The following is a 13760-nucleotide window of genomic DNA, read 5'->3' on the forward strand; positions in this document are numbered from 1 at the left end:
TTAAAATATAATTAATTGTTTTGACCTTTATTTTAGCTCTAATATATATATATATACACGAAAGAAATAAGTGTGATCAAAGTAATAATATATAAGATTGAAACTAATGGACAAATAAAAATAATTTAAATAATTTTTTAAATATATACTTTAAAAGATGTTAAAAAATATGTATACAAATGAAATGATTGAGATGGAATATTTGCATTTAAAGTAAACTATAAATATTTACTAAATCATAAAAGAGTAGTTCTTCATTAAATATATAATCAAATTTGTATTTTACTTGATTTCTGCAACGACCTGATTTCCGTCGTTAGGGAAAAGCCAATGGAGAAAGAATTAGGGTCAGAAAACTTTTGGTAGTAACTTGGAATTTCCTAACCTAGTCCAGATTTGGACGAAATCGGAGTCAGTAAAGTCTAGGGAAATCTGGTAACAACTGGGTGATTTAATTATGATTTTGATTACGTGAGTAGATAGCCAAAATGTTAAGGAACCCGTATGACTTTACGGAATTGAATTCGGGAAAGTAGAACTCCCAAAAATGATCTTAGCGTGAATGGGTGGTTTTTGAATGTCAAGGGTTGAAGGTGTGTTGTGAAATGGGGGCTTGGAATTCAAATTCCAGCATTCAATCTAAGTGCATGCCGCCGTAACGGGATGGTTGCCGCTGTAGCGGGACAGACTCTACTTAAGTCGGAAATAAAACTCCAAAAATGTTTTATTCTGTACTTTTCGACTTTGAGAGCTAAGGAACGACCCAGGAGTTTTCTTGACAGTTTTCCACCATTCTTGAGGCTACGGTAAGGTTTTGGCTCCTTGAATCCATTTTTTTTATCCGTAGAACTTAGTTTCTTGTGTGATTATTGTTAGGGAAGGGTTTTGGAACTATTTGGATGGTGGTAAAAAGCCCTAATCTAGGTATTGGGATCAAGGTTTGACCTAGGGTTGATATTATTGATTATGATCCGGGTAATTGAGTCTTGATTGTTGATCCTTGCGTATAAATTGTTGTTTGTAGACCTAAAACAAGCAGAAATAATTCGGAAAGGGAAGATTCAAGTGCCTTAGGGGATTCAAGCTTGGATTCGAGGTAGGTGATGGTTGTGATTTCATGTTGGTGTGATATATGTTTGTAATTGCTCATTATAATACATGTATGTATGTAAATGTTGCATTATTGATCACCCTAATCGTAAATGAGGATAATTGAATAATTGTATGCCATGAATCACCTCTTGTTGCATGATTGTGAGAATATACATTGTGATTGTGATTGTGGTTTGTTGATTAGATCGGTTTCCACCTTTCAGTATAAACATTGGATCGGTTGCCACATTTCGGCATAAACATGGGATCGGTTGCCACGTTCCAGCATAAATATTGGATTAACTGCCATATTTCAGCATAAACATTGGATCGAGTACCATGTACCAATACGCTAATAGTTTAGATGTGGGTTCTATGAGAGGACAATTGAATTAGCTTCCATGAGAGGACTATTGAATTGTGTTGTGTATCTACTTGTGATGATTACGTTCATATCTAATAATGATTGATATTGGAAGACTGTATGTTGCTCAAAATTGATAACCAATGTGTATAATTGATAATGTGGGATGCTACATTGATCCTGAAAAGATGACTAATATGGTATGTGCTCGGTATATGTATGTTTTATAATGTTGTGGTTACTAGCACGTGTTTCACTTATTGGAATAACCGTGTGATTCTACCAGTACACTGTGGTTGTGTACTGATACTACACTTGTTTGTTCTTTGTTGAGTGCAGGGCACCTTCAAGCAACTATTGATAGAACTTAGCTAGGTGACTATTGAGCGTGACCGGATTCAAGGGCAACCAGTTCTTTCGGGCTGCCATGGATCTTTCTTGTTTAAGCCTACTATTTTCGGACTCAGAATATTTGTTTAAGTTGTTTGTTTAGTTTCAGGTTTGTACCCTTTGTTCTTAGACTTGTCGTTAGTAGAGTTTTAGTACAATGACTTTCATTTCTAGGGGTTGTTCTTCTGCATTAGTTTGGTTAGTTGTTTGTTAAAACCTTAGAATTTATGGGGACACCATTTTTATTGTCATTTCAACCTGCTTCCATATCTTTAAATGCCTTAGTTTTCATAAAATTTGTTAGTTTGGGTTGTAGTAATGGTTCTCCCACAGGAGGATTAGTGTGGGTGCCAATCACGACAGTCTGGGTCGTGACAAAGTTGGTATCAGAGCCCTAGGTTCGTTGATCTTATTGTACCAAAACGGGTCTAGTAGATGCTTGCGGAACGGTACGAAGACGTCTGTACTTTTCTTCGAGAGGCTATAAAACTTTAGGAAAAACTCACTTCTTTCTACTCCTTCGTGCTATGACTTGAATCCAATTGGTATCTGGGCGATACAAATTGATATCTTTCCTCCTTCACTCTATGGTCCGAACTAGANNCTAGGTTCGTTGATCTTATTGTACCAAAACGGGTCTAGTAGATGCTTGCGGAACGATACGAAGACATCTGTACTTTTCTTCGAGAGGCTATAAAACTTTAGGAAAAACTCACTTCTTTCTACTCCTTCGTGCTATGACTTGAATCCAATTGGTATCTGGGCGATACAAATTGATATTTTTCCTCCTTCACTCTATGGTTCGAACTAGAGCAACAATAACGGTAACACCATCACTAGCAAGAGAGGATGTGTATAGACTACCGACAGTTGAATAAGGTCACCATTCAGAACAAATATTCATTGCCTTGAATAGATGACCTTTTTTACCAACTGCAAGGTGCATCTATTTTTCTCTAAGATTGATTTAAGGTCTGGTTACTCTCAGTTAAAGATTGAGGCGGTTAAGGATAGGGTTCAACCAAGTTCTATGATTGAAATTAGCAGTTTTGTGGGGCTCGCTAGTTACTATTGTCGCTTGTGGGCTGAGTTGAGTCCAATTGGTATCTCAACAAAGTGAACTAGACACCGTAGTCCCGACTGAAGGGATACAAATAAGTTATTTGGAACCGAGAATGTTCCAATTGGTATCTGGCCATATGGATCGTATAAGGCATAGATGATTAGTAATGGTCGTCTATGGAACGAACTAATTAAAGAATTTGGACTTGTCTGCAAGTTGTAACTGCTTGAGTGTCGTGAAACTTGTTGTGAAAAGAAAGTCATCACGAGATTAGGTGCAAGGGTCTAGGTAAATGGTGAAGTGATTTGTAAGTGAGAAATCTAGATGTGCGTTGCGACCAACTGATAACCGTGTGAGAGTCTGGGTGTATCTTGGGGATGTGTGTGTGGTAGTGTTGGAACGATGTAAAAGGATTTTAAAGTCCGACTTCGTTGGGTTGACCGGGGGGTAGACAATGATTGTCCTAGCTAAAGGGATTTTCTTAAATGCCTAGTTATAACCGGGAAATCGAAGGGAGATATAGAAAATATAGGAACCCCAGAAATTGCTGGCATGGGTTCTGTTCTGTCATGGCCGTTGGAGCGGGATTTTTCCCGCCACGGCGAGACCGCCAGTGCGGAATTTCCCCCTCTAGAGCAGGACAGGGCGAGACAGAATCTCTGCCATTTCTCCTCTGTTTTCCCCTAGTCACAATTATGACCCCGAATTGTACCCGAACTACCCCCGCAACCTAATTCAGTGTTCAGCAGTCGAATATAAGTTACAAAATGTGTTAAAATTATGGAGAACCTGTGCATATGAGGAGGAAAATAGCTAGGCCGTGGAGGCCGGGGAAATGGTAATGCGGGTAGAGGAGCAGTGCAACCAGACAAGGAGGTTGCCCGTCAAGATAACATGGCTCAGTTTTATGTTTTCTCGGGCAAGACCGAGTTTGAGGTGTGATGAAGTGGTCACAAGTGCTACTCTTGTCTGAGTCAGGATGGCTATTATTTTGTTTGATCCGGGTTCTACTTATTCGTATGTGTTAGTTCAATTGCCTTGGGATTTGATGTGGTTTGTAATATACTTGATGCCCCCATCCATGTTTCTATCCTAGTTAAAGAGTCAGTCATAGTCACCCATGTGTATCTTGTTGTCCTATTATGGTTATGGATTTTCAGATTTGGTTATGTTGGATATGACTGACTTGATATAATCTTAGGCATGACTTGGTTGTCCCTCTATTATATCGGGCTTAATTGTAATACTAAGTCGGTAACTCTAGAGATCCCCGGTAGGGAAAGATTAGAGTGGGAAGGGGTGTACAAGCCTAAGCTAGCTAAGATCATATCCTCCAATCGGGTTAGAAAACTGGTAGGGTAGGGTTGTTTGGCTTATTTGGCTCATGTTTGGGATGTTGAGGTTGAGTCTCCCTTTATTGAGTCTGTTCCTGTGGTGTCTAAGGGTAAGGAAGTGTTTCCTACGAATTTGTCTGGCATGCCTCCAGATAGAGATATAGATTTCTGCATTGACTTGGAAACTAGCACTCGCCCCATTTCCATCCCTCCGTATAGTATGGCTCTAGTAGAATTAAGAGAGCTTAAGGCTCAAAAATCAAGAGCTACATGATAAAGGTTTCATCTGTCCTAGTGATTCCCCGTGGGGTGTTCCTGTCTTGTTTGTTAAGAAGAAGGATGGTAGTATGAGAATTGGTGATATTATCTTAAGCCATAGATAAGTGGATTGATATCGAAATGACAAGCTTATGGATAAAGAAAATTCCATTGAGTATACTGGGGCGAAGTAAATTGAAGATTTTAGTAAGAAGGTGCCTATAAAAAATTGGGTTAGTCCTTTGAATTTGATGAGTATACCTAAGTTTGAGGTGTCGTGTTGATAAAAAGGTGACTTTGTGGTGATCGTCAGGGCTGACTAAGCATAATGGTAATAAGAGTTTGTGATGGGATGCAACTACAAAATAAGATTGTGGTTAAGCGAATTTGGTGTAGTAATTATGACTTGTGAGTTTCTGAGGTTGTGGCTTCCTAATATTTGGTGAGTAACGTGGTTGCATGGAAGGTTTTGAGAGGTGGTGGGACTCCACTTGAATAGAATTTAAAAAGAGCTAGAGTCATAATGAAGAAAAATAATGGGATGTAGTACAACCTTTAGAGAAAGGCGAGAGCAAGAATATTTTATTGGATTCTTAAGGTTAAAGAGCTATCTTCAGAGGGGTAGATAATTGGGTTCAGAGAGGTATGATTTCGTTGTTTTACTATGGCTATGATAATAGTGTCATGGGTCCATCAGATAGGTTAGAAACTATTGAAAAAGACTTGAGAAAGGATTGTGCATGCATTAGCTTGAGCGTGATGATAAGTGCTTTGTTTTTGTTTTGAGTTTAGTAATGAGTACGATTGAATTGTTAGCGAAAGCTATTGTAAGATCGATGGAGATGCGATCAATGATAAGCAAAGATCCATGAATTCATAAAAATTTTCAAGGTATAAGCTAATGCTGATAGATAATGGTATTCTGTTATATGGTTGAATTTACAATTTAGATTTTTTATGGTAAGTCTACATTCGTAGTGATATATTTTGTCAATGCATGAATTTGTAAGGTGAGAAATGATCAATTATATCAGGTATTGAGCCTTTGAAAGGACTTACACCTGGGTTGAGTCGTAAAGTTGATTACTATTGATTGTTACCTAAGAAAGATTTCATCTAAAAAGTGTTGGTTTATAATAAGGTAAATGGTCGGAGTATTATGATGGTTGTTAGTGTTGTGAGAATGATTCACTAGATATGCACTCGTATGTTTTCACTTTTGTGAGTGGATCCCTAGTGATGGATCAGGGGTACCAAATTATGCGATGTTCTCTTGGTTGAGTGGAAAGATTGAAAAGATTTGGTTACTTCAAATGACATAATTGGTGTTGTCTTGGAGTTGTTAAAATATTTTAGTGGTTCTACATGTAATGATTATGTGTGGATGGATGTGTAGGTACTCAGTTGGTTGATTTGGGGACGAAGACTATATCATAAAGTGAGACTCATTTGTGTTAGATAAGGCATTCTGTATGAAGAAAAACCGGTTGAAATTCTTGATCGCGATGTCTGGAAGCTAAGGACATGCAAGACAAGTATCCCCTGTTTTTCAGCAATTCAAGTACTACTATACTCTTACTTTAGTCAGTCTTCCCTAGTTGATCACTCGGGGATGAGTGATGGGTAAATTGGTATCTATTGTAACGACCTGATTTCCGTCGTTAGGAAAATCCAATAGAGAAAGAATTGGGGTCAGAAAACTTTTGATAGTAACTTGGAATTTCCTAACCTAATCCAGATTTGGATGAATAGGGAAATCTGGTAACAACTGGCTAATTTAATTATGATTTTGATTACATTAATAGATAGCTAAGACATTAAGAAACTCATACGACTTTACGAAATTGAATTCAGGAAAGTAGAACTCCCAACAATGATCTTAACTTGAACGGGTGGTTTTTGAATGTCAAGGGTTGATAGTGTGTTGTGAAATAGGGGCTTGGAATTCAAATTCCAGTATTTTGTCTCCGTACATGCTGTCGTAGCGGGATGCTTGTCGTTGTAGCGGGATGGGTCCCGCCGTAGCAAGACAGACACAACTTAAGTCAGAAATAAAATCCCAAAAACGTTTTATTCTGCAGTTTTCGACTTTGAGAGCTAAGGAACGACAAGGGTTTTCTTGATAATTTTCCACCATTCTTGAGGCTAAGGTAAGGTTTTCACTCCCCGAATCCATTTTTTCAATCCATAGAACTTAGTTTCTTGGGTGATTATTGTTGGGGAAGGGTTTTGGAACTGTTTGGATGGTGAAAAAAAGCCCTAATCTGGGTGTGGGGATCAAGGCTTGACCTAGGGTTGATATTATTGATTATGATTCGGGTAGTTGGGTCTTGATTGTTGATCCTTACGTATAAATTATTGTTTGTAGACCTAGAACAATCGGAAAGAATCCGGAAAGGGAAGATTCAAGTGTCTTAGGGGATTCAAGCTTAGATTCGAGGTAGGTGATGATTGTGATTTCATGTTGGTGTGATATATGTTTGTAATTGCTCATTATAATGCATGTATGTATGTGAATATCACATTATTTATCACCCTAATCATAAATGAGGATAATTGAATAATTTTATGCCATGAATCACCTCTTGTTGTATGATTGTGAGAATATACATTGTGATTGTGATTGTGATTGTGGTTTGTTGATTGGATCGGTTGCCACGTTCCGGCATAAACATTGGATCGGTTGCCACGTTTTGGCATAAACATGAGATTGGTTGCCACGTTTCAGCATAAACATGAGATTGGTTGCCACGTTCCGGCATAAACATTGGATCAGATACCACGTATCGGTAACAGTTTGGGTGTGGGTTCCAAAAGCGGACCATTGAATTGGGTTCCGTGAGAGGACCATTGAATTGTGTTGTGTATCTACTTGTGATGATTATGTCCATATCTAATGATTATTGATATTGGAAGATTCTATGTTGCTCTAAATTGATAATCAATGTGTATTATTGAAAATGTTGGATGCTACATTGATCCTGAAAAGATGAATAATATAGTATATGTTCGGTATAAGTCGGTTTTATAATGTTGTGGTTACTTGCATGTGTTTCACTTATTGGGATAGCCGTGTGATCCTACCAGTACACTGTGGTTGTGTACTGATACTACACTTGCTTGTTCTTTGTTGAGTACAGGGCACCTTCAGGTGGCTATTGATAGACCTCAGCTAGGTGACTATTGAGCGTGACCAGAATCAAGGGTGAGCTAGTTCTTTCGGTCTGCCATGGATCTTTCTTGTTTAAGTCCACTCTTTTCGAACTCAGACTATTTGTTTAAGATGTTTGTTTAGTTTCGGGGTTGTACTCCTTGTTCTTAGACTTGTCGTTAGTAGAGTTTTTCTACAATGACTTTCAGTTCTAGGGGTTGTTCTTCCGCATTAGTTTGGTTAGTTGTTTATTGAAACCTTGGAATTTTTGGGGACTCCATTTTTATTGTCATTTAAACTTGCTTCCGTATCTTTAAATGCCTTAGTTTTCATAAAATTTGTTAGTTTGGGTTGTAGTAATGGTTCTCCCACTGGAGAGTTAGCGTGGATGCTAATCACGACGGTCTGGGTCGTGACAATTTCAAACATATTAATCTAAATATGTGAACTAATGTAAGTTTGATTTAAACTTGAAGTTGCTCAACCAAATTTTGGTTTAAAAAACGAGTATTTTTCAGTCCAATTTACATATATTTACACTATAATATCTTATTACTTTAAAATTAATTAAGTCAAAATTTAATTAATTATAGTAGATTTCTTATGTTACTTTTCAAGTTAACTTAGTACTAGTGAACTTGTCCGCGCTTCGTGCGTAATGAATTATCGTTTTATAAATTTGTTATTAATTAAAAAAATAAAACTTATTTTTACTACTATAGTTCTTTTAAGAATTTTTTTNTAAACATGAGATTGGTTGCCACGTTTCAGCATAAACATGAGATTGGTTGCCACGTTCCGGCATAAACATTGGATCGGATACCACGTATCGGTAACAGTTTGGGTGTGGATTCCAAAAGCGGACCATTGAATTGGGTTCCGTGAGAGGACCATTGAATTATGTTGTGTATCTACTTGTGATGATTATGTCCATATCTAATGATTATTGATATTGGAAGACTCTATGTTGCTCTAAATTGATAATCAATGTGTATTATTGAAAATGTTGGATGCTACATTGATCCTGAAAAGATGAATAATATGGTATATGTTCGGTATAAGCCGGTTTTATAATGTTGTGGTTACTTGCATGTGTTTCACTTATTGGGATAGCCGTGTGATCCTATCAGTACACTGTGGTTGTGTATTGATACTACACTTGCTTGTTCTTTGTTGAGTACAGGGCACCTTCAGGTGGCTATTGATAGACCTCAGCTAGGTGACTATTGAGCGTGACCAGAATCAAGGGTGAGCTAGTTCTTTCGGTCTGCCATGGATCTTTCTTGTTTAAGTCCACTCTTTTCGAACTCAGACTATTTGTTTAGGATGTTTGTTTAGTTTCGGGGTTGTATTTCTTGTTCTTAGACTTGTCGTTAGTAGAGTTTTCTACAATGACTTTCAGTTCTAGGGGTTGTTCTTCCGCATTAGTTTGGTTAGTTGTTTATTGAAACCTTGGAATTTTTGGGGACTCCATTTTTATTGTCATTTAAACTTGCTTCCGTATCTTTAAATGCCTTAGTTTTCATAAAATTTGTTAGTTTGGGTTGTAGTAATGGTTCTCCCACCGGAGAGTTAGCGTGGGTGTTAATCACGACGGTCTGGGTCGTGACAATTTCAAACATATTAATCTAAATATGTGAACTAATGTAAGTTTGATTTAAACTTGAAGTTGCTCAACCAAATTTTGGTTAAAAAAACGAGTATTTTTCAGTCCAATTTACATATATTTACACTATAATATCTTATTACTTTAAAATTAATTAAGTCAAAATTTAATTAATTATAGTAGATTTCTTATGCTACTTTTCAAGTTAACTTAGTACTAGTGAACTTGTCCGCGCTTCGTGCGTAATGAATTATCGTTTTATAAATTTGTTATTAATTAAAAAAATAAAACTTATTTTTACTACTATAGTTCTTTTAAGAATTTTTTTATATTATAAAATATAAAATATTGTTGATGAAAATTTATCACTTTACTAATCCCTTTCTGCTTCGGAGAGGTAAAGTTAAAATTTGAATTTGATGAATTTTGAGTTTTTATCTTTTACATTATTGAATTCTAAATTAGTTATGTGTATTTATTTAATAAAATTTGTAGAGATCAAAGTTTCTTGATTGACCAAACACACTACTCTGTCCGTATTTTCACATAAACAAAAAAAATATGATGGACAGAAGTATTGATCAATAACAATAATAATAATAATAGCGACATATGTGTAATCAAACAAAAAAAGTTATAACAATTAGTTCCTTCTAGCAAAAGAAACAATTTAAAAATTCAAAAAGACAAATAAATTATGTAATTTTTTTTTGCAGTTTTTACGAAGTTATAACAATTAGTTCCTAGGAATAAACAAATAAGAAAATATAAAGAACAAAAAAAGAAAAATAAGTGATTTGAGGAAATAATATAAATAACATTAATAATGAAATTAATGGAAGGAAGTAAAAGAAATTAATAGCATTGATAATAATAGGAATTAAATATGGTCATTTTTTATATTTATTTCAAAAAAATCCAGTCTTTTGAAATTAAAAAAAAAAACTTCAAAAACAAAACAAAATTTGAGGCAAAATCTTTTTTGGAAGAATAACTTTATTTTTGAGAAATTATTTAATTAAAATGTAAGAAAAAATTTCGAAAATATTGATAAATTAAAAATAAAATAAATTTTAATTAAAGACACAAAAAAATAAGACAAAGTAAAAGAAGAAATAAATTAGTAGAATAAAGAAGTTGAGAGAAATAATGTCAACAGTGAACTTTAATTAATTGAAGATAAAATAAAAAATAAACTTTAAGTAAAGAAGCATAAAAAAATTAAGATAAAATCCTCCAACTTTGATATCAATTCCATATATATATATTTTATTTCCTTTTTATAAATTTGTCCCCACCAAAAGATAACATTTTCATATTTAACACTAATTTAACTTTAAACTACTCATTTTATTTTTTATAAGCTTACCTATAACCACTAAGATATTTATGACTTGTTTGAAATCACAAATTTCAAGTGATTTTTTTTTTTATAAACTCAGCAATTAGTCAAACAAATCGAAACAAAGTAAAGAGATTAAATAGATGGTTAACAGACAAGGATCTTTTCATCAACCACAAGAAGCAAGTCGAGTTACGGATATGATGGCTTCCTTAAGTTATCAAGTGGAGGAAGTAATTTTGCATATTCAAAGGGTAGTAAAATCGTCACATGATATTAAAAAAGAGAGTCAAACATTCACCATATAAACAATATTAGTTAGGAATATATTGTAGTTTATTAATTTTAAGGAACTTCAATGTACATCTTATTACATGTAAGATGACACGTTTATTCAATAAGTAAATAATTTGAACTATAAAGTTATTAAATTATATCAAATTCATAACGGTTGCTCCGTCCTGACCTAGACCATGGACCAAGTGACGATAACTATACCTAAATTTGTATCCAACCCTAAAGCTCTCCACACAGCAATGGAACCATCCACTATGTTGTTTTTACATGGACTTTGAAAAGCATGTTCTGCATCACAACCCATAGTAGAATCACATTCATCCACCACTTTAGCTGTTACAGTCTTTCCGTTATTAGCGCGAATGCGTATCATTTTACCACACCTTGAACGTCCTGCAAACCATCCAGTGGACAATGCCACTATTCTTTCGTTGTTGTCATGATATTGCCCATCACATGATGATGGACCACCCCCGTCTCCTCCTCTACTGAAGTCGTTGAAGGTAAGTTGAGCGGGCGTTGAGGAGGTGACCGGTGGCGAGCAACAGTATATTGGGTGTACACCATTGCAATTGACTGTGCCAGACGGACGACATGTATTGGTTGGAGTTGGAGATGGGACGGAAGGAGGGCTACTTTTGCAAGTTTTGATTCCAACGTTAGGATCATCGTTACATTTTCCGTTTATGCAAATTAATTGACCGTCGCAATCGTCCCAAGTTTTACAAGGGCCGTTACATTGGGAAATGGCGTTAGAAGTAGAGATGAAAATGGTGAAAATTATTGAAAGAAAGGCTAGATTGGACATTGTGGCTATTTTTGTAATGATTGAGAAGGTTATATGTGTAACAAAGTGTTGATGGGTGAAGGAAAGTGTCTAAATGGAAGAATATATATAGGGAGAAATGATATTGTGAGTCTAAATTTTCGGCTAGTAGAGCTGTGCAGTGTCAAATGTATGGATTGCCCTCAATTTGAATATGTTATTTATTAATATAAAAGTTAATTACTTGAGTTGGAATGAACTAATTCGAGATAGGTTAAACAATGAATAATAATTTAATTCAAATTTCTCGTAAATTTTTTGTCAAGGAAGTAGATTGAGAATCATAAAGTAATTTCTTATCTGTTTTAATCTTGATGGAAAAAATTATTTTGATAAAAAGTGACAAATATTCCTTAAAATTAAATGAGGTGCGCAAACTAACTCAAATACCCACATAGACTTTTGTGGCTATTCAATGCAAAGACTTGCATGGATGCACGGCTTCTGACATTAGGATTAATAGATGGACTAGAAAGTTGATTGGACTAATTAATACATGTTCGTGGTAAAATGGTTTGAATTTTCTTCACCTTTAATTAGAGGGGTCGTGCTTAATCTTTTTGGAAATGAACCTTTTTTTTTATTGAAAGCGTTATTTTTTAGAAATGAAATATGTAATACACAAATTTAAATTTCGTCAAATTTCAATAAAAATATCAAAAAAAGGAGTTCATTGACCAAAACTTCACCCATAAAAAGCTAGTGGCTACGAGCTCGTCGTTATACCATATAAATATAGAGAGCAAAGTAATTAGTAACTAATACTCCCTATGTCCCTAATTACTTGTCCACTTTTCCTTTTTTAATTGTCCCTAATTAGTTGTCCATTTTGACAAATCAAGAAAGAACAATTTTTTTTTACCTATTATATCTTCAATTAATTACTTTGAAAAAGGTAAGACTTCTTGAAAACCTTAAGTTTTTAATTCATCTACTTCATAATAAGTATGGGTAAAATGGTAAACTCACTATGTCAATAATTATTTTCTTAATAGGTGTGTCAATTCAAAAGTAGATAAGTAATTAGGGATAGAGGGAGTAACTTTTGTATAGTCGATTAATTAATTCTTTAAGAATACTTTTCTTCCTATTTTTTCTTCCCAATCCTTGAAAAAGTTATAAAAAAATAGTTTATCTGTCATGTTATACTTTTTAAATTGCTCCTGGTTAATTAATTAATTAATTTTTCAAGTAATTAACAAGTAGGAGAGTAATATGGGAAAAAAATTAGACCGTAGAGAGAGATGCTAATCTCTATTACTCTTTCCCTAGGTAGTGGCTGCTAATTAATTCATTTATTCATTATTGACTCAATTAATGGATAAATATATTTCTAGATTTTTTCCTCCAAAAAAAAAAAAGAAGAGGAAAAGACAAGTCCGGGATCAAGTAAGGAGGGTTGATTTTCTCATCTTAAAGTATCGAGCATTTTAGGGGTATAGCACAATTATAATAGCGAGATTTGTAATGGAATATGACGGCTAATTATCACGTATTTTGTTGATGATTTTATTCAGGGGCGGCTCAACATAATTCGAGGCCTAAAGCAAAATTTTAATTAGAGGCCTAAAATCTAAATAAACATTCTTTGTATTTATTTATTTATTTTTCTAAATTTTTAGATGTAAATTACTACTAAATATCTTTTATATAAATAATTTTTTCAAATACTTTTTTCAATTATTATTTTAGGTAAGATTTTATCAATTCAACATTGAAAAACATCCTTATATTAAGACAATTATTATATGAATTATGAACATAATTGTATAAGTAATAAGTTGATAAACTTTAAAGATAAGAGTTAGAATCATAGAATCTGATTCAAAAAGTTTGATAACTTTGTATGCCTACTTTAATATGAAAATTTACGAAGAAATAAAAAAAGAATTTGTAATTTACTTTGTTCAACACTTTTCGACTATTGATTCATATTTTTGAGAGTGTATTACTCTAACTATCAAAGATTTGAAAAAATAGAGTGCAAAAAAGAGTTAAAAATAATAAATAATGTGAGTGTTAGCGAAAAAAATGTAA

At 34.3% G+C, this 13760-nt stretch overlaps 1 protein-coding gene across 1 annotated transcript; it reads right to left on the bottom strand.

The window, feature by feature from the left end:
• Nucleotides 1–11066: 11066 nt before the first annotated feature.
• Nucleotides 11067–11750, bottom strand: LOC125845596 (kiwellin-like). The gene has a single exon (XM_049525143.1). It carries the CDS (start codon nucleotides 11703–11705, stop codon nucleotides 11067–11069), a length of 639 nt encoding a protein of 212 aa, XP_049381100.1. The 5' UTR covers nucleotides 11706–11750.
• Between the last annotated feature and the right edge of the window lie 2010 nt (nucleotides 11751–13760).

Source organism: Solanum stenotomum, chromosome 11, assembly GCF_019186545.1.
Source record: "Solanum stenotomum isolate F172 chromosome 11, ASM1918654v1, whole genome shotgun sequence".
Lineage (NCBI taxonomy): Eukaryota > Viridiplantae > Streptophyta > Magnoliopsida > Solanales > Solanaceae > Solanum > Solanum stenotomum.